Raw genomic sequence first — 19,849 nt, 5'->3', positions numbered from 1 at the left:
GGATGTGAAACGGGACGGGTGTCAACTTGTGGTTGCACCGGTTCACTCTCTTCATTGGACATACCCACTTGGTTGTCCACAATCTTCCCACTTCTCAAGGTAGTCACCGCATTGACATGCTCTATTGTGTGACCTTCCGATGAGGAATGAGTCTCCACAACACATTGTTGCTTTTGTGGGGCATTCAAGGCATTTTCCCTTTTTCTAAAGCATTTAAAGTACTAGCTATTTGCCCTACTTGGGTTTCTAGCTTAGCATTGGATTGAGAATGAGAATGAAGCAATTGAGTGTTTGCCTCTAGAGTGCCTAGAACGGTCAAAACTTTCTCTTCAAAAGTGGGACTCCTAGCATTTCCTTGAGAATATGATGGTTGATTAGGAAAATGAGAATTAGAAAATTGATTTCCTTGTGATTGAAATGGTCTATATCCTTGAGAACCTTGGCTTTGCATTGGAGGTGTGACATATTTCTCTTAGAAATCACCTTGGGGAGGGTTTGAGCCTTCCCTTTGGTTTCTCCAAGAGAAATTCAGGTGATTCCTTCAACTAGGATTATAATGATTTCCATAAAGATTGTTCCCTTGATTAACAAAAACTGCATTGACTTGTTCATAATGCTTATTTTGCACATGTCCATGGGGACAATTGGAAGTAGAATGTAAAACACTTGAACAAGTCATACATGTCTCATTGGATGCATGATGGGAATGGTTAGGGATGGAAGATACTTGATTTGCCGAGTTTTGGTTGATCAAGAATCGATCAAACCTTTGGGATAAGGATTTCATCTCGGCGGCTATTTCATTGGAATGGTCAACTTGATGTAAGCCAACACTCTTCCTTCCACTTGAATTCCTACCATTATTGGAAGATAAAGTTCGATGCAAGGAATTTTCACTCATGCTCTCATAAAGACGCCACACGTCCTCCTCATGCCTATCACTATAAGAGCCACCCATGGAAGCATCAACCATGCCCTTATAATTGTCCAATAAGCTCTCAAAGAAATATTGAACCAATTGCCATTTGGGCATGTCATGATGTGGATACTTCCTAAGCAATTCATTGAATCTTTCCCATGCCTCATGGAACGTGAAGTAGACTTGTGTACTCTCTTCAGACCCGCACCAACCAAAGTCTGCCTTGAGCTAGCCCTTTATATATGGTGTGTGTGTGTATATATATATATATATATATATATATATATATATATATATATATATCTTTCATTATATGATATAGAGAAAAGTGTAAAAAACCCCTAAACTATTGACAAAAATGCAAAAAAAACCCCTGAACTACAATTTATGCAAGAAACCTCTTGAACTATGATTTTTTGTTGTAGTAGCCCAGTCCGGCAAGAATCCATCCAAAAATGGCCGTTATCAGTACATGTGGTTGTCACGTGCTGTACAATATATGTTTTATAGACAATAATACCCTTGAAAACTGAAAATACTAAATTGCCCATAGTTTGACCGTTACAGCCAAACAACCCCTTACCTTTACCCTCAATTATAAAATTCCCAAATCATTTTAACCCTAACTCAGACTACTCTCTTGGGTCGTTATCTGTTAATCTCTATCACTCTCGGTTGGTGGTCATCTACTCTTCCCTCCCACTCTCGATTCGTATTTGACTGAAAGGTAATAAAGGATTCGGGTTTGTTTTTGTGTGTTTTGAGATATATATATATACACACACACACACACACATATACATATTTATATATATACTTTTCCTTTGTTTCTTTGGGTTTGTTTTTGTGTGATTTTGCCTCATTTTTACTCTTTGTCTATTATTAATCACAAATAGTTTGTCCCTTTTTTCTTTTTTTTTTTTTTTTTTTTTTTGTCGTCTCAGTTTTCAAAAAAATTTGAAGGTTTTTGTAATGGACATTGCTGGGCTTCGAAGGGTTCAGTTTGTGAATAAGAAGTGTTGGTGTCGCATAAGAGCTGTTTTATGCATTTCTGAGTCCAACAACAATCTTGGGAGATTGTATTACAAGTGCAATAAAAAGCATTGCAAATACTTTGAATGGGCGACTCCTGTTGCTATAGCAAACCAAATTGGAGCTCATCCAGTAGCTGCACAAAATGGTTATCTTCTGCCTAATGAAGTTCATCCAGTAGCTCTCAGTTCCATAATTGCATTTGCAAAGGCTATGATTGTCGGAAGCTTGCTTTTGTTTGGGTGTTCTATTTTATTAGTTTTACTTATTCTTTTTGCTCTGGTTATGAAGTGAATGGCTTCGGGTGAAGTTTTTTTTTTTTTTTTTTTTTTTTTTTTTTTTTTTTATGGTTCTGGGTTATTGTATAATCTTATGGAGGTTTGGGTAATATGGTTGTAAGTTAGTTTGTTATAGGATGGTTTAGAGGGTTGGGTTGTAGCTTCATGAATGAAATCCTCTTGTAATATTTTGACAATTGGAATGAAATGTTGTGTTTTGATTAATGAACTGGAATGGAATTGCAATGCCTTAGAACTACTTTGCATTGAAAGCAATTGGAGCTATAAATGACACAAAGGATGGCACTTAGAGACAATAAATGACAGAGTGCCTTACACACTGCTCTGTATTGACAAAAAAATTAGAAGAAAAGAAAGAAGAAGTAAGTGAGAGAGAGAGAAGAAGAAGAAGAAAGCAATTTGTGTGTGTGTGTGTGTGTGTGTTTGAGAGAGAGAGAAAAGCCTGCATTTGGTAGTTGCTTAAGCAGGGTTACTAAGTACAAGGATGATCTTGAAACTGTAAGGTAATCTAATATGCTTTCAAACTCACCTGCTGGTTTTGAGTCTAACTCAAATTCTTGATATTTATTCCAAATTTCAAAATACTCAAAACTTGTATAAGAAAAAGGACTTCTTGAGGAAGACAACATGCAAATCCTATAACATGCTCACATGACAGTTTATTTTCACAACAAGGATTTCATTAATAACTATTAAGAATCAGTCCACCCAAGTCTAACATGAACAAATAAGCCACATATTAAAATACTACTGGTCTACAATCCATAAACTCGAATTTTAAAGCTTAATACAGGAACATTTTTTTCTCTTAAACACAATTTACATTTTAAGATGAGGGAAACAAGTACACAGATCAGAGTTAGGGTGCTTTACTTCAGAATCCTTTTTCTCCTAACCCTTTTTATTTTAATTTTATTTTGTGTGTGTTCTATGTACTGACAATGAAATGAATGATATATAGAAAAATAACACAAAGTAATCTAGTTTACAACATTAAAAAAATAAAATAGAATTAAATAAACACGACATACCATAGCACCATATGACAACAATCATAATTAAAGAAACTCACTCACTGCTCTGCATTGACAAAAAAATGGCAAAAAATATATATAAACATAACACCGCATACTATAGCACCATATGACAACCATCATAATTAAAGAAAGGAACTCACTGCTCTGCATTGACAAAAAAAATGGCAAAAATATATATATAAACATAACTCCACATCCCATAGCACCACATGACAACAATCATAATTAAAGAAAGGAATAGAATTTGGAAACACTAAATGACATAGTGCTTTACTCTCTGCTATGCATTGACAAAATAATGGAAGAAAATAAGCATAGCACCACATGACAACAATCATAATTAAAAACATGTTACATTTCCTGAACTTAAACATTCATAACATCACCCATAGTACTTAATAACATACATTCAAATAGAAAATAGTACCAAATCCTATGTCATAGAAGTTAACAATTACAATCACCAAAAAACATAAAAGTTAAGTTCATCTTGTCAGAACAAGGCATAACTACAGCAAAACAACCTTTAACAGTAGCTTGGAGTGACAAAAAGCATTGACAACTGCAACAAGTAGACAGAAGTAACCATAAACAAAAGTTGTAACAGGTGGCCAGTCAACAACAAAAACCATCAACAGAAGCTACAATTAGTGTCCATCTTCACTACCAACAAAAACCATCAACAGAAGCTACAATTAGTGTCCATCTTCACTACCAACAAGCATATTCATTATCCATCGTTGACCTGTCACTCAACCAAGCAATTAAAAAAAAATCTGGAAGAAGTCATTATCAAAATACAAAGAACATATGAGTGTTTTGATTATACCTTGAAGAAGATGATAATGCTTGAGTTTGTGAAAGCTGAGAAAATGGTATATTTAGAACCTAAAATGCAAATCAGTAGTAAAAGTTAGCTTATTTTAAGGTATATATTACATGAAAATTATAAGTATAGATCACATAAGAATACCTCTTCCTGTGCAGGTACTGCAGCAGGAACTTGAAGTCTTTTTGCTCTTCCCCTTGAACCCCTCCTTCCTCTTCCTCATGTCCTACTCCTTTTCCTCTTCCCATAATTGGCATCCCCTCAGGTCCTACTCCTTTTCCTCTTCCCATAATTGGTGGTCTACCTCCCCTTCTTGGTGGAGGTTTCTTAATGACCAATGGTTCAACTAATTGACATGTCCTTGAGTTGTGACCACTTTCCTACCTTCTTTGGTCTACTAGTGGGTTTCCTATAGTATGGTGGAAGCAATGGGTGAATGGGGTCTGTTGTCATCAACCTCCCCATTGGAATTGCCAAGATTATACCAGCATAGGACTTCAAATAGGTTTCTCTGTGGTAGTGTGGGTGAACATATGCTTCAGGAGAGTTTCTCTTGGTAAATATGCATGCTCCAGCATGCCTACAAGGGATACCAGTCACATCCCAGACCCTACAACTGCATGATTTATTCTCAATGTCAACTGCCTCACTAATGCCATAGCATTGTACCTCATTTGATCACCAGCATATTGCACATTACACATTCTAGCTTGATGTTGACTTTGTTCAAATTCTTTTGTACTTCTGGACATAATAACCTACCCTGTGCTAGCATCCATTCTTTCTTGCATTGGAACGTTAGCATTAGGTGTCTTCTAATCCACTCCAACATGTATATGATTGGCTTATCCCTTACTTCAACAAGAACTGCATTCCAACTCTCACACATGTTGTTGATGAGCACATCATTTTTTGAAATATGTGTGAACCCTGACCTAGACCACAGTTCAGCTGGCACCTTCCTCAACCATTCATAAGCATCAACATTCAAGTCCCTTATTTTCCTCATATGTTGTTCAAAATCTGCATCAGTATATGACCTTGCTGCCTCTCATAACTCATTTTTTAGTTGTTGTCCTTTGAATTTGAGCTTGAAATTCTCATACAAATGCCTCACACAAAATTTGTGGTCTGAACCTTCCATCATGTGATCAAAGGTTTCTACTAAACCTTGCATATGAGATAAAATACCAGAATATTTATGTTAATAGAAACAATATCAACTTGTTAAAAACATTAATTAAATAGTAAAACACAATTGCAACTAAAAATATGTACCTTCTGTCTATCAGATATGAAAGTTGTACCATGGTAGGACCCTATGACATCAATCAATTCTCCCATAAACCACTCCCAAGAATCTCTTGTCTCAGCTTCCACTATTGCAATTGTAACTTGAAAAATTTGGCCATTTCCATCATTTGACACTGCACTCAATAGATGGCCACCATATGGCCCTTTTAGAAAGCAACCATCCACACCAATTAGGGGCCTACAACCTTCTTTAAAACCAGTTTTCATTGCGGAATAACGGATAAAAACCCTTTGAAACCTTCTCTCATTTTCAACACCAGTGGGCTCAGTTTGTAGTTTAATAACACCAGGGTTTGTTCTCAAGATCAAACTACAATAATCCCTCATTTTTTCATACTGTTCTGCATCATTTCCCTCAATCAATTCTAATGCCTTCCTCTTAGCCTTATACACTTTGTGTTTAGATACATCAATGTTTAAATCACATGCAATATTGGTCCTAAGTGTACTTAAAGGCATCTTTGGGTTAATTCTCAATTGTTCTAAGTATTTGGTTGCTAAATAGGAAGATGATGCTTGTGCATTGGTGTGAAACCAAAGGCAATTTGTGTGTTTTGATACACATGTCTTAATTATTAAGCAATTATTATATTCTGGTTTGCTTGCATATATCCTCCAACCACATTCAGCTTTGCATACTGCACTTACCCTATCTCCATCATTTCTTGTGAATTTTATATCAAACTTGTTCTTCAATGCTATTTCCCTCAATGCCAACCTAAAATCTTCAGCTGACCCAAATTTCATGCCTACTTCTAATTCCTTTTCCCCCAAATCCCTTGAAGGAATAAACTCTTGCTGCATAGAACCACTGTCAAATCCATCATCATCAAATCCATATAAACTTATCAACTCATCATTTTGACAATTTGGGCTAGACACGTGAGCAATGAGGGTTTGGTGTACTGCAGTATCCCACCCTAATTCACCATTTGAACCTAATTCACCATATAAACCTGCCACATTTTCTGCATTGCTCAATAAAGGTGCAACAATGTAAAGTTTCACTTTTACTGCTTTCCCTATGGGCTTCATGGCCATAAAACATTCTAAACACATCTATATCACACTTGACTTCTCTAAAGCTTTGCCACTCATAGGGTACTTTGTAAAAAACTTCCCTGATAGCCCATATCCTAACTTACTTGCCATCCCTTGAATCTCAATCATTGACATCAAGTCAGGGTTTACTTTCTCGAAGTGTGAGATATTTCCTCTTAGGTACGTCATGGGGGGTGATTTCTCAAAAACACCCCCATGATGAAGTTCAATTGTGTAAAGACCATCCATTTACAATAACAAATTACAATGACAAACAAGTGGTATCAGTTGAAACAATACCAAGATCTTTCAAAGGCATATAGTGCAGACATGGTAATATATAGTGGTAAGAGAAAATTTAAATACCATTATGTGCTTACAAAGTTATCACAGTGTTTAATTACTTAAAAAAAAAAAATAATGGTTATCACAATGTTAAGGCAAAATTAAGGTAAATTAAAATCAAATTTTAATATTGAGGCAAAATTAATAACACATGATAGGCACAAACAAGGAAGACATAATTAAATATTCAACATAACAAGTTGACAAAAAAATCAATAATACAAAAGAAAATTAAACACACGACAAGGACCACTCAACCACTACAGAACATACAAAAAAATTTGACTCAAATAGAGGGACCACAAGTTACATACACTATAGATATGTGTCTTCGGATGCAGACAACTTTTACTGATGGAGACCACAAATAAGCATTTTATAGAACATAGGTCGTTTATACAAAGACAACATTTAAGCTTTTGTACCTAGGAGCTTTCAATAGTAAGCAACAAATATAAAAAACACAGAAAACTCACAAAAAAAAAAAGCACGATAAAGGCACCAAAAAGGAACAAATAACAATCATTGTCTCTGTCGAGTAATACTTTGTCAACATCAACAAAACAAGATAAAGCATAAGGGGTTTACACTTTCTCTATATATAAATCAGCTAGAAGAAAACTGAAAATAATGGAATAAAGGTAAGGAATTTACTGAGTTCCAGAGCTTGAAGCAAGACAGATCCTTGGGGGTCAGCTCATACCAAAAGAAATTATTAGGGTTTTAAAACTACAATTAGTGTTCGAGGTAATCAAGGAGTTGCAGAGAATAAAGGAATTCCATGGCAGAGTTGTTGATACTGTCCTTCATTCGTTATAATAGCTCGTAAAAGGGAAGGGTGGGTTCTGTAATGCCGCCAATTAGATAAGGGTGAGAAACATTATCTTTAAATCGTGTGTTGTCACAATATTAGTGGCCCTTCATATTTCACTTTACATGTCAGCAAGTTAAAGTGTACAGACGTTGAAACTACGTCGTTACTATTAAAGGTATAGATGCCTTTTGGCTTTTCCGGTGCCGGCAATTGTTTTAATGGATTTAATTGCAACAATGCTAAAGTTCATGGGGTTTTTTATAGTTCAAGGGGGTTACTTGCAAAACCCCAATAGTTCAGGGGTTTTTTTTGCACTTTTCTCTATGATATATTTGATGATGCCAATTTTGTCCAATATATACCAGCCAATTAATAGGCAACCTTTTAGGAATGTGCAATGGTGTCTAACACAAAATGCAAAATTGTCAAAAGGATATCGTTGAGCCTACAAGAGCAATAGGCCAAAAATGACTTGATCACTAAGCCAACTTTATGCATGTTTATGTCATGCAGGAACACTTTTCATGTGACCCCACTACATATTTTTCCCAAGAAAGTCTTCAATCTTATTTCTAAGCCGCCATGAAATGAAACAACCAAGAACATGCAGTGACAAAACTTGCTTGCTCTCCAAGCCTATAATTGTGTATAAATGGCTTCTTTAAGGCCAATTGTCACAAGACATTATCATCACAAAATCAATCCAATTGTCACAAGACATCCATTTCTCACACAATTTCACCGTACCGGCTTTATTTTTCCGGCCATGTCTTTAGCCGGTGCCAATCTTGCTGAAGTTTATGTGATGCGAAAAATTCACAAGGAGAAGATGAAGAGAACATCAAAGGCGGCCAAAAGGGAGGTAATTGCAGATCATGAAAGTGAAAATCCACAAGGTTGCTACTTTTCGATCTTCAAGAAGATACATCCGACCGTCGTGCCATCGCCAAGACATGACAGAGTAGAAGCTGTGAGATTAGACCATTTATAAGCTTCAGATGAATTAAATTATATGGTTTTGTATTGTGTAATCACTGTTGGTTTGTTATAAAGATGGCAAGCCCGAGTATCAAGTATCTGTCCTCTTAGCCCGAGTATCAAGCCAATAATGCCATTGCTCAACAACTGGGAGTTGTCACGATCTTCATTTGGTGTCCTACATAACATTTACAGTATTAGACTAAAAACATATTCTCTACATTTAAAAATAAATAAATAAATAAATCAAAAACATATTAAGTTTAGTAGGATTATGAACTACCTTAAGGTGACATGACAAGGAAAGGATTCTAGCCCCACAACCATTCCATCATCAATATAAACATTGACTCTGTTGTCATTTACAGATTTACTAGAAGCATTGCCTTCATACCATGTTACTTTCTTATGAAAATCAATCGAAAATTGTCAGCAAAATAGTTCTTTGAACGCATCATACGTCATATTCGTCTTTATAGCAATAGCTTCACCTATGTACCTAATGCTTCTATTTTCTTTTATTACTTTTTCTCTGCCATAGTGACAAAAGCAAACAACATCTAAACTTCTCTTTCCATATCTATTCAAGGTTTTCTGCCATCATAATAAATAAAAATAAAAAATAAAAAAAATAAAAAAAAAAAAGGAAGAAAGGAAAAACACACTCAATCACCATTTTCACGGTTCGGTTCAGTTATGGTTCAAAAACATGGAACCGTCTATAAACGGATTGGTTACGATTTGAGGTTCTACAAGACCGAACCGAACCGTTTTATAAATTGTATATATATTTATATATTTCGTATTATATTTTGTATTATATAAATAATAAAATAATAAGATTAGCTCTTTAACCACACAAATATATATCATAATATATAATAAAAATTATATTATATATAATATATAATATATATTTTTAATTGTATATATATATTAGATTGAATTATAAAAAACCCTAAAACTATGAAACCCAACCAAACCAAACCGTTTTTTTATGGTTTGGTTTGGTTCAGTTCCATTGGAACATGGTTTGGTTCGGTTCCAATTTTTATGGAACCTTTATAAATGGTTTGGTTCCAAAATATTCTCAAACCAGTCCAATTCGAACCGCGTGCACCCCTAAGCCGAACACAAGCTATAAAAGTAGTAACCTGGGGTATGCTATAAAAGAGAGAACAGTTATAAAATGGGATTTAGAATATCTATCCAAAATCATGAGTTAACAACGGCTTATATGATGAAAGTTATTACTTTTGTCCATCTTTTTCATCATTGCTCAAAGACATTTTTAGTTCAGAAGGATTGCAGAATAAAGATCACTGTCATAGAGAAAGGATTTCACTACAATTAAAATTTGGTCTCAAATGAACCACCAAATGACTTATGGCTCAGGACTATTTAACAATTTGAGAAAGAACTAAATTTTGAGGAAAAATACTTTAATGCCCCTGCATATCATCATTAATTCTATGGACAGAAAGGGAATTAGTAATTCTGGCACAAGTTGGGAGCATCTTTCAACTAAAGTAACTATATATATATATATATATCACACACATAGTACTATGACTGTATATGTGAGCATCACATCATGTTTCTTGTTAAGGGCATTTTAGAAAGACCATTGCCAAAAGACATTTTTAGTTCAGGAGGATTGCAGAATAAAGATCACTGCTATAGAGAAAGACAAGATAAGGAGGAATCTCTTGGGATCTTTACTCATCCACTCACCTTCCAAAGTAAAATGTGGAGAACTCATTATAGGAGAATGTGAGTATGAGTTTTTGTTAGAACAATAGATAAATAGACTAATAATTTGGGAACAGGTTAGATTGAATTTGGTGTGGTCAATGGACTGGTTGAAACCACTTCATACAAGTATTTAAGGACAAATTAAATGAAAAATGCATGATCCTCTATTGGGGGGACATTTCAATAGAATTTAGAATGTTATAGGAGTAAATTATGCACTTTACTAATGTATATTTCATCAACAGTGTAACCTACTAGAATAAATCTTGACGAGGTAAGCTCGGACAAATTATAAGAAGTGAAAAATGGTCATCCTCATCCGTAAGGCGACCCAGGATAGGCACCCTCACTGCCTAAGTAGGCTTTTTTTCACCTTGATTCCAGATTGAATGAAAAAATAGCTAAAATTTGGCACATTTTGTTTGTGAAATTAGGTTCAACTTGCAATTCTTTTTATTACCACCACCACCACCACAACAACAACAACTATAATTTTAAAAATAGTTATAAAAAAAATAAAAAATAAAAAAGCCTTGAAATTCAATTTCAACCAATTTCTCACATCAAATAATCCACTTAAAAAGGGGTTTTGTCACATTTGCTGTGTGAGGAGGTTCTCTAGTCTCCCTTTTGTTGGATTTATCCTACTGCTGAACTCACTTGATCCAATTTTCAGTATATGCATGACTACTGTAAGAAGCACCTTACTTCCCCAATTCATGGTTATATTGGAAGATATGCCAATTCATGGTTATATTGGAAGATATGCATGACTACTGTAAGTTTCAATGTACATGATAAACAAAACTTATAATAGCATACAATTCTGCACAATGACATAATTATGCGTGAAGAATAAGATCACGGCCATTATCATTGCCTCATGCAAAATGAGAAAGCTTGAGCAAGATATATTACCTATCAGGATTATTCAACATGATGCCTCAATTGAAAATTTGAAAAAGGGAAAAAGAAATGTTAAATTAAGGATATATTTCAACACATTTGAAATTAGACAGCCAGCTGGAAAATTAATCCATGTTTTTCTCAGTAGTACACCATATGGATAGAAGAAAAGTGTACGTACTTACCTGCCATGCAATGCCTCAAAGTCATTTGCTTTTTGGAAAAAAGATTCAGTCTCAGCCTGCCTCTAGGTATGCAATCATGAAGTCACAAAGGATGTCATGATCTTAAGCACATATTTCTGCTGTCAACAAGGCCTTGTTAACCACGAATAATTCACCATCTTCATCTGAATAAGGGAGTACATATTTCTCAAAGAACTTCTTATCAGCCATCCCGCATACAGTTGCTAAATTCGACTTTTTAAGAAGTAAATTCCTGCTTTCCAACACCTCAAGAACTCTTAACCGTGGCTTAATCCTATTCTCAACATTGAAACCAATAATTCCGGGGTTTTTAACAAAAAATGAGATATCACAATTGCCCGTGCTAAGGAAAAGCTGAGTTATCGCCTTAATTTTCCATTCTGACTTAGCAAAAGCCTGAGGCTGTTTCCTAAGAACTGACAAAATGTCATCTTCCGAAAACCCCAAACTCTTAAAGACCTCCAATTTCAACTCCAAATTCTCTACAGTCATAGAACTAATAACCAGAATCGCTTGAATAAACAACTTAGATTTCCTGTCAAAACCCATCTCATCAACCCTCTTGACATATTCTCTAATACTCGTCGGTTTATGCAAGAATAATCTTGGGAATTTACAGACATGGTGGGTTATTTGCTTTCAACAAGGGGGCTTGTTAACCACAACTAATTGGCCAACTTCATTTGTATAAGGGAGTATATATTTCTCAGAGAACTTCTTATCAGTCATCTTGCATACAGTTACCAAACTCTGCTTTTTAAGAAGCAAATTCCTGCTTTCCAATACCTCCAGAACTCTTAACCGTGGCTTAAGCCTATTCTCAACACTGTAACCAAATAATTCTGGGTTTTTAACAACAAATGAGATATCACATTTGCCCGTGCTAAGGAAAAGCTGAGTTATCGCCCTAATTTTCCTCTCTGACTTACCAAAAGCCTGAGGCTGTGTCCTAAAAACTGACAAAATGTTATCTTCCGAAAACCCCAAACTCTTAAACACCTCCAATTTCAACTCCCAATTCTCTTTAGTCATAGAACTAATAATCCGAATCGCTTCAATAAACAACTTAGATTTCCTGTTGAAACCCATCTCATCAACCCTGTTGACATATTCTCTAATACTCGTCGGTTTATGCAAGAATAATCTTGGGAATTTACAGACATGGTGGGTTATTTGCGACGAACTAATACCACAACTCTTCATAAATTCAATATTGGGTATCATTGTTTTCGCCAAATCATGCCCCAAAAGCCTCCTAGATCTCTTTAAAGCCATAGGCACATCCATATTTGAACCCAAAACACTCTTCAATGCTAAAATTGACGGACCAAGCCGATCAACGCTAGTAGCTAGAATCCGTGGGTGAGACGAAACAATTTCCACAACATCGCTAGAAGAAATACCCAAGTCTTGTAAAAACTTGAATTTGGGTTTGATGGAGCGCTCAAGATTTGCAGAGAGAACTTGAGGCATGCGTTTGATGAGAAGCTCGAGATGGGTATCCGCAAAACCACTTTCCTGGAGAAATGAAAGAACCGAATCGGTCTCTTCGGGCCTTTTCAGATACTTTACGACGGAAGAGACTTTCGAAGCAGTTTCAGCAGAAAATTTGTATCTATCAATCAAGTAATCGGCCACCGGAATGGGGCTTTCTGGAGAGAAGAGGGAAGAGAAAAGAGAGATTGGGGTTTTGTTGAGTTGTGAAGTGTTGTTGAGAGAGAGTGAGATGAGACTTTTGCAGATATAAATAGTCCTCATTTCTTGAAAATACACACACATATAATATGCTATCAATCAAAGCGAAGAGTGTAGAGATGAGTACTTGCCTGTAAAGTGGGGAGCTTCGTCGATTTGCAGTGATCTCTCTCTCTGATTCTCAAAGAACAGTGTGCCCTAAACCTAGTTCGAGCTCTGTAAGTTAGGCTCATTTCCAAATAAAAAAGAAATTATCGGGCCTTTAGCTGACTGGGTGTAAGAAGTAAAGCTCAATGGGCCACGTAATAATTAGGCCCATCAACCTCTCTTGCTCTATAACCGAGGTTTAAAAAAAGATAAATTACACTCATCTTCCTTGATATTTGAATAAATATGGACCGATTAGGCAAAACCTGAACACTGCCTCCACAATTAAGCATATATGGATCCTCTTAGCCAGGAAAAAGTGGATTGGGCTAATTAGCCGAAAGCCTAACCTGGAGGCTAATCAAAAAGCAATGACATAAACACAAGGATGGATCCAAACTGGGCCTATATGTGTATAAAAGCCTAATACCAAGCCCAAATCTACTCCAGAGAGGATGGAATATTCAGTATGGGAGGGATATCAGAATCCCTTAATATTATCATTATTCATAGGAATTATATAATTTAAAAAATAACATATTTGGTTCGGTTCCAAAGGATCTGAAAACGAACCGTTACTCAACGGTTCTATAAATTTGAACTAAAACTGGACTAGTGAGGAACCGGAACCGAAGCACTGATTCGGTTCGATTCCAATCGGTTCTCCAGTTCCACTAGTTCTTTGTGCACTCGATTTAAACTAAGTCCTTTTTATACACCGGATGGTGCATAGAATAGGAGGATATTCAATCTCCTTTTATATGAAGGGAAATTATGGTATAAAAAATATTAGAACTAAATTTTGTATGATGTAGGGGTAAAGAGCAAAAAAATCCTCCTAAATTATGTCCAAATTTGCAAATAAGCCCCTAAAATATTTTTTGTGCGTAAAACCCCTGAGTTATCACATTTAGTTACAAAATGCTCCATTACCTTGACTATTTTTCATTAAATGACTATAGTACCATTTGTTGTTGAATTACATTCAATCTATTTTTCTTGTTGAAATAAATTACGAAAAAAATTCATACTAATTTGATAAAATATTCTCTATTAAATTTGTATAATTTTGACTTTTATTTTGAAATTAATTATTTAAATAAAAATCTTAAGTAGAATATTTTCAAATAACTTAAGTAATTTCTTAATTTTTCATGAATATATTGCATAAAAAAAAGCTATTTTTTATTTACGTAATTTGTTAATACTGCATAAAAAAGAAGATATTTTTTTACACAATTTTTGTTTAAGTGAGTATAAAAAAGTTTTATTAAATAAGTTAATCATTTTAAAAAATGGTAGCTATTAATCTATTTATTATTTTTCATTTTTATGGTAAATTGATACGGATTATAAAATTAAGGTAAATGGTATAATTAATTTTTGAATAAGAGAAAATATAATTAAAATAATTTACTAAGAAATGACAATTTTAATAAGAAAGAGTAAAATAGTGATGAGTTCGTCCTTAATTGCAACAAATTAATAGTTCAGTGAGACAATCTTTAGTTCAAGAGGTTATTTGTAAAATGGCCCTAGTTAAGTGGTTTTTTGCACCTTACCTTGTGGGGATTCTATTATAATTTAATTTTTAGAAAAAAAGGAAATGGAATGTCAGTGGAGCGCCAATATCAATTTCTTTTTTGTTTTTTTTTTTTTAAATCATGCCAATTTTTTCCAATCACAACAGGCAACCTTTTAAGAATGTGCAATGGTGTCAAAAAATGACTTGGTCACCAAGCCAACTTTATTCATGTTTATGTCATGCAGGATTCATGGTCTAATATTAAAAGGACCACTTTTCATGTGACCCCACTCCATATTTTTTAAACGAAGTCTTCAATCTTATTTCCAAGCCGCCATGAAATGAAACAGCCAAGAACTTGCAGTGACAAAACTTGCTTGCTCTCCACGCCCATACTTGTGTATAAATAGCTTCTTTAAGCCCCCCAAAACCTTATCATCACAAAATCCAATTGTCAAAAGACAATCCAGTTCTCACACACAATTTCGGCTTTGTTTTTCCGGCCATGTCTTTAGCCGGAGCTAATCTTGCTGAAGTTTACGTTATGCGAAAAACCCACAAGGAGAAAATGAAGATAACATCAAAGAAGGCGGCCAAAAGGGAGGTAATTGAAGATCATGAAAGTGAAAATTCACAAGGTTGCTTCTTTTATATCTTCAAGAAGATTTTTCCGACCGACATGCCATCGCCAAAATGCGACAGAGGAGAAGCTGTGAGATTATAGACCATTTATAAGGTTCAGATGAATTAAATTTGTAATCACTGTCGGTTTGTTCGTTTAAAGGATTGGAGTCCAATCACAAAAGGCTAAACTTTGCATGTTACCTTAGCTTTCCGGGTTGTATCTATATGGAATATGGTGTACTAATTAGATACCATATTTCATAGTGAAAAACTGAAAAGTTGACTCTGTTTACATTTTGCAGTAATTTATATTGAACTTTAGTTATTTTATTTATGTACCAACTTTATTCTTGACTCGCTTTTTCTTCTTTATTTGTGTTCTATTTATGATTTGGAACCTTTGTATAACTAAAAGAAATTTCGAGTTGAGAAATAGGGAATTCATAGCTTAACCTTGGATTGTGTTGGTCATGTTTTTTGGAAATAATTATAGAGTAAATAAAAATTGGATCTCTCAATCTAATGGAAGTCTGAAAATTTGAAAAGAAAATTTGAAAAAGGGAAAAGGGAATGTTAAATTAAGATCACGGCCATAATCATTGCCTCACACAAAATGAGAAAGCTTGAGCAAGATATAATACCTATCAGGATTACTCAACATGATGCCTCAATTGAAAATTTGAAAAAGGGAAAAAGAAATGTTAAATTAAGGATATATTTCAACAAATTTGAAATTAGACAGCCAGCTGGAAAATTAATCCATGTTTTTCTCTGCAGTACGAGAAAAGAGTAGCTACTTACCTGCCATGCTATGCCTCAAAGTCATTTGCTTTCTGGAAAAAAGATTCAGTCTCAGCCTGCCCCTAGGTATTAAATCATTAAGTCACGAATGATATCATGATCTTAAGCACATATTTCTGCTTTCAACGAGCCACAAATAATTGGCCAACTTCATTTGAATGAGGGACTACATATTTCTCAAAGAACTTCTTATCAGTCATCCTGCATACAGTCCCCAAACTCGGCTTTTTAAGAAGCAAATTCCTGCTTTCCAAAACCTCCAGAACTCTTAGCCGTGGCTTAAGCCTATTCTCAACACTGTAAGTAAGTAAGAGTGGGTTATTAACAACATATGAGATATCACATTTACCCGTGCTAAGGAAAAGCTGTGTTGAGATGTGAAGAATTGTTGAGAGAGAGTGAGATGAGACTTTTGCAGATGTATATAGTCCTCATTTCTTGAAGATGCACACACATATACTAATATGCTATCAATCAAAGCGAAGAGTGTACAGATGAGTACTTGCCTGTAAAGTGGGGAGCTTCGTAGATTTGCAGTGATCTCTCTTTCTCTCTCTGATTCTCAGAGAACAGTGTGCCCTAACCCTAGCTCGAGCTCTGTAATTTAGGCTCATTTTCAAATAAAAAATATTAACTAAGACCTTCCCGCACTGACCTAACTCTATTAACTACCAGCATTCCATCTAATCCCTTTGAAATGTACAATCTAAATCCAGATAAGGAATCATAATTGATCTCCTTATCAAATGGTAACATAACTGAAGAAATCATCCGAGGCACAGCCGAGAAACCCAATACTCGAGTGAGTATTGCATATGTATCATTCACCTTCTCCGCACTCAAACTCTCATTCACCCGCAGCCTCAAGTCCCTCTCAAACGCCTTCTCTGAAGGGACAAATATAGTAAATTTTAGATCTTTAGGCAACATATCAACCATCATTTCCCCAAATTTCCCTATACTATCCACATAAACCTTCTCAAATCTATTGAATCTATGGGGTCTTAAGGCAAGAATTGTACTATTTCCCACTGATACCTCTGGAAGCCTAAGCATCGAAATAGTCGTAACCGAAAGGCAAGAAACATAGATCACTACACAAACAAAAGCCACTGAATTCTTCAAAAAACTTCTTAGGATCTTCATTTATAATCTAATGGCTTCTAAATGATATTTCTCAAGAAAATTTACTTTATGAGCTAGAAATTACAAAATCAAAAGTGTTATTCTTAGAAATTATCTATATTTATCATTCATCAAAAGGAAATCAGGTTTCAAGTACCGTTTGTGTCGTAGTTTGCGGAAAGCGAAGATCAGAGAAAGGGGACTGAGCTAGCTTCTGCGTCCATGGTGTCTAATTCTAGCTGAGTGGACTGTATTTTATCTGAGGACTACAAATTACTCGATTAAATCAAAATCATATCGGAACATTTCTGTTTAGGAAAGAAAAGAAAATATAAGTTTGAATCTTAGATGAATTACCTGAAACTGAAAGTCCCTGGGTGATAGAGATCGTGGATTGCAAATTTCCCTTCCCTCTCTCGTAGTAAATCTGGGCAAGGGCAGATCCAGGATTTCTCAATGGGGTGGGCTAAATCAAAATATATCAACCAAAATCAACTGTTGTTTAATTCAATTTTAGTTAACTAACAATGTTTCTTTAGACAATTGACTGATTAAGGCATAGGAAATCCTATTTGGGATTTTAATAAAAAAAAATTACCAATTTATTTCTGAACAATTCACCACTCAATGCCCTATCTCTTCTTTTGACCAATTTACTAATCCTATTTGAGAATCTACTTGTGGAAGCAGAGTGTGAGGTGGTTCATGGCAAGCCCCTTCCAACACTACGGAATTCACCCAAAAGCATGCTTTTTGTAAGTATTTTAATTTTCAAGAAGTAACTTTAGAGCTTTACCCTATATTAAGTACTTTTGCTTGTCAAAGTTCTTGTTATGATTTTTTTTTTAGTTCTGAAAATATTTCCATTTTCAAATAAAAATTGTTTCAGATTCAATCTCTCTGCAGATTTCTAATCCAGTTCAGATTCTTTTTTTTTTTCTCTTTCTTTTTTCATGCCCAGATTCAAATTTTCTTGTAGACATAATGACACAGAAAAAAAAAAAAAAAAAAACAGCAATAGAAGTTATAGAAATTTTAAAAAAATTTATTTGTTTTGCTGAAATAAAATGTAGATTACGGTGATTACCTCAAAATGCAATGCAATGATTACCTCAAAATACAATGCAAATTTTGTTATTATATTGTTAAAAAAAAAATTATATAAAAAAGATCATAAAAAATTTCACCAAATAGGATTTAGTTTGCAAAACAAGAATTACAGACCTTGATTAGTTGATTTAGAAAAAAAAAAAAAAATTAAAACAAAACCCATACATACAAGTTAGCAGTTGCAGAGAGAGAGGGAGGGGGGCAAGCTTGAGAGTTGAGAGACAGCGGGCCAGCGGCTGAAGCTTGCGAACTGCGAACCCGAACTGGAACAGCGGGCGATGGAAACTGAAAGATATGGGTTTTGATTTTTGAACAATCTGAAATGATATACCGATATGGGTTTTGATATAGGTAATAGGTTTTGAACTTTTGATTCTTGCAGACAGACATATAAACTGAAATATATGGGTTTTGAACTTCTGATTCTTGTAGTTTGCAGTTGCAGAGAGAGAGAGGGGGGGCAAGTTCGGAGTTGAGAACGAGAATAGAGATGGAGGCGATTGGGGAGGCTGAATTGATTTGCCCTAAAAATATTTTTTTAGAAAGTGGACTGATCTAGCTTCTGCGTCCATGGTGTCTAATTCTAGCTGAGTGGGCTGTATTTTATCTGAGGACTACAAATCACTCGATTAAATCAAAATCATATCCGAACATTTCTGTTTGGTTGGCGAGAAATCGCAGGAAAAATGAAAGAAAAGAATATATAAGTTTGAGTCTTAGATGAAGTACCTGAAACTGAAAGTCCCTGGGTGATAGAGATCGTGGACTGCAAATTTCTCTTCCCTCTCTCGTAGTAAATCTGGGGATTGATAGCCTCAGACCTTGAAGATTATTGTACCGTTTCAATTGCGAAAAAAAATCATTAACTGAAAGTTCGTGGGAGAAGTGGGCCAGATTCAAAATGACCTGTATCTTGGATCTATATTGGGCCAAGGCCCTATAGAAATTGGCCCAACTAAAATGAAGCTCCAGCTTGATTGTTGATCTCAAAGGCCATTCGGAGTATCTTTTTACCCTTTACTCAGAATAGGTGTTTACTTTTTACTCAAATAATCTTTTACGGTGTGTATGATGTTCATCAGCTTATCGAGCTATTTTTTTAAGAAATAAATAAAAGTAAGGCATGATGTCATGCCTGTCGATGGAGTCGTTCCTCTTATGAGATCAAGGTAGGTCGAAATCAGTCAGCATATAGTCTTGATATGCCCAGATCGTACGGGCTGACCAATCGCTTGTGCGAGTAGAAGTAATGCCTTGATGCTGGACTGTGACAATAAGCTTTCTTTCTCTTTGCTAATTGCTGAAGTGGAAAGAGAAATGAAAAAAATCTTTAGGCGAAAATAAAGT

General features: G+C 35.0%; 2 protein-coding genes across 15 annotated transcripts in view; both read right to left on the bottom strand.

Moving 5' to 3' along the window:
* Positions 1-19,356, bottom strand: part of LOC132274233 (uncharacterized) — a 51,351-nt gene extending 31,995 nt beyond the window's left edge. For 5 of the 14 annotated variants that reach the window (XR_009470362.1, XR_009470364.1, XR_009470365.1 and 2 more), the window contains exons 1-3: positions 19,232-19,355; positions 17,750-17,858; positions 17,550-17,658 (exon numbers count right to left, since the gene is read on the bottom strand). The gene's annotated coding sequence lies outside the window, so the exon portion shown is untranslated. The other 9 variants (XM_059775469.1, XM_059775472.1, XR_009470370.1 and 6 more) reach the window with 9 other exon arrangements.
* LOC132272781 (uncharacterized) lies at positions 4,459-6,465 on the bottom strand. The gene is made up of 2 exons (XM_059773874.1): positions 5,395-6,465; positions 4,459-4,785 (listed from the first exon to the last, which is right to left on the bottom strand). The coding sequence occupies exons 1-2, from the start codon at positions 6,463-6,465 to the stop codon at positions 4,459-4,461; spliced, it is 1,398 nt and encodes a 465-aa protein (XP_059629857.1).
* Positions 19,357-19,849: the final 493 nt, after the last annotated feature.

Source organism: Cornus florida, unplaced genomic scaffold (genome assembly GCF_030987335.1).
Source record: "Cornus florida cultivar Cherokee Brave unplaced genomic scaffold, ASM3098733v1 CherokeeBrave_3.0.0_Hap2_Chr09, whole genome shotgun sequence".
NCBI classification, from domain to species: domain Eukaryota; kingdom Viridiplantae; phylum Streptophyta; class Magnoliopsida; order Cornales; family Cornaceae; genus Cornus; species Cornus florida.
This window is presented reverse-complemented; position numbering and strand designations above follow the sequence as displayed.

Coding starts and splice junctions, on each gene's coding strand:
- LOC132272781 (XM_059773874.1), bottom strand. CDS start 6,465: ATGAAGCCCATAGGGAAAGCAGTAAAAGTGAAACTTTACATTGTTGCA. Junction 4,786..5,394: donor TCATATCTGATAGACAGAAG/GTACATATTTTT, acceptor TGATCAAATGAG/GTACAATGCTATGGCATTAG.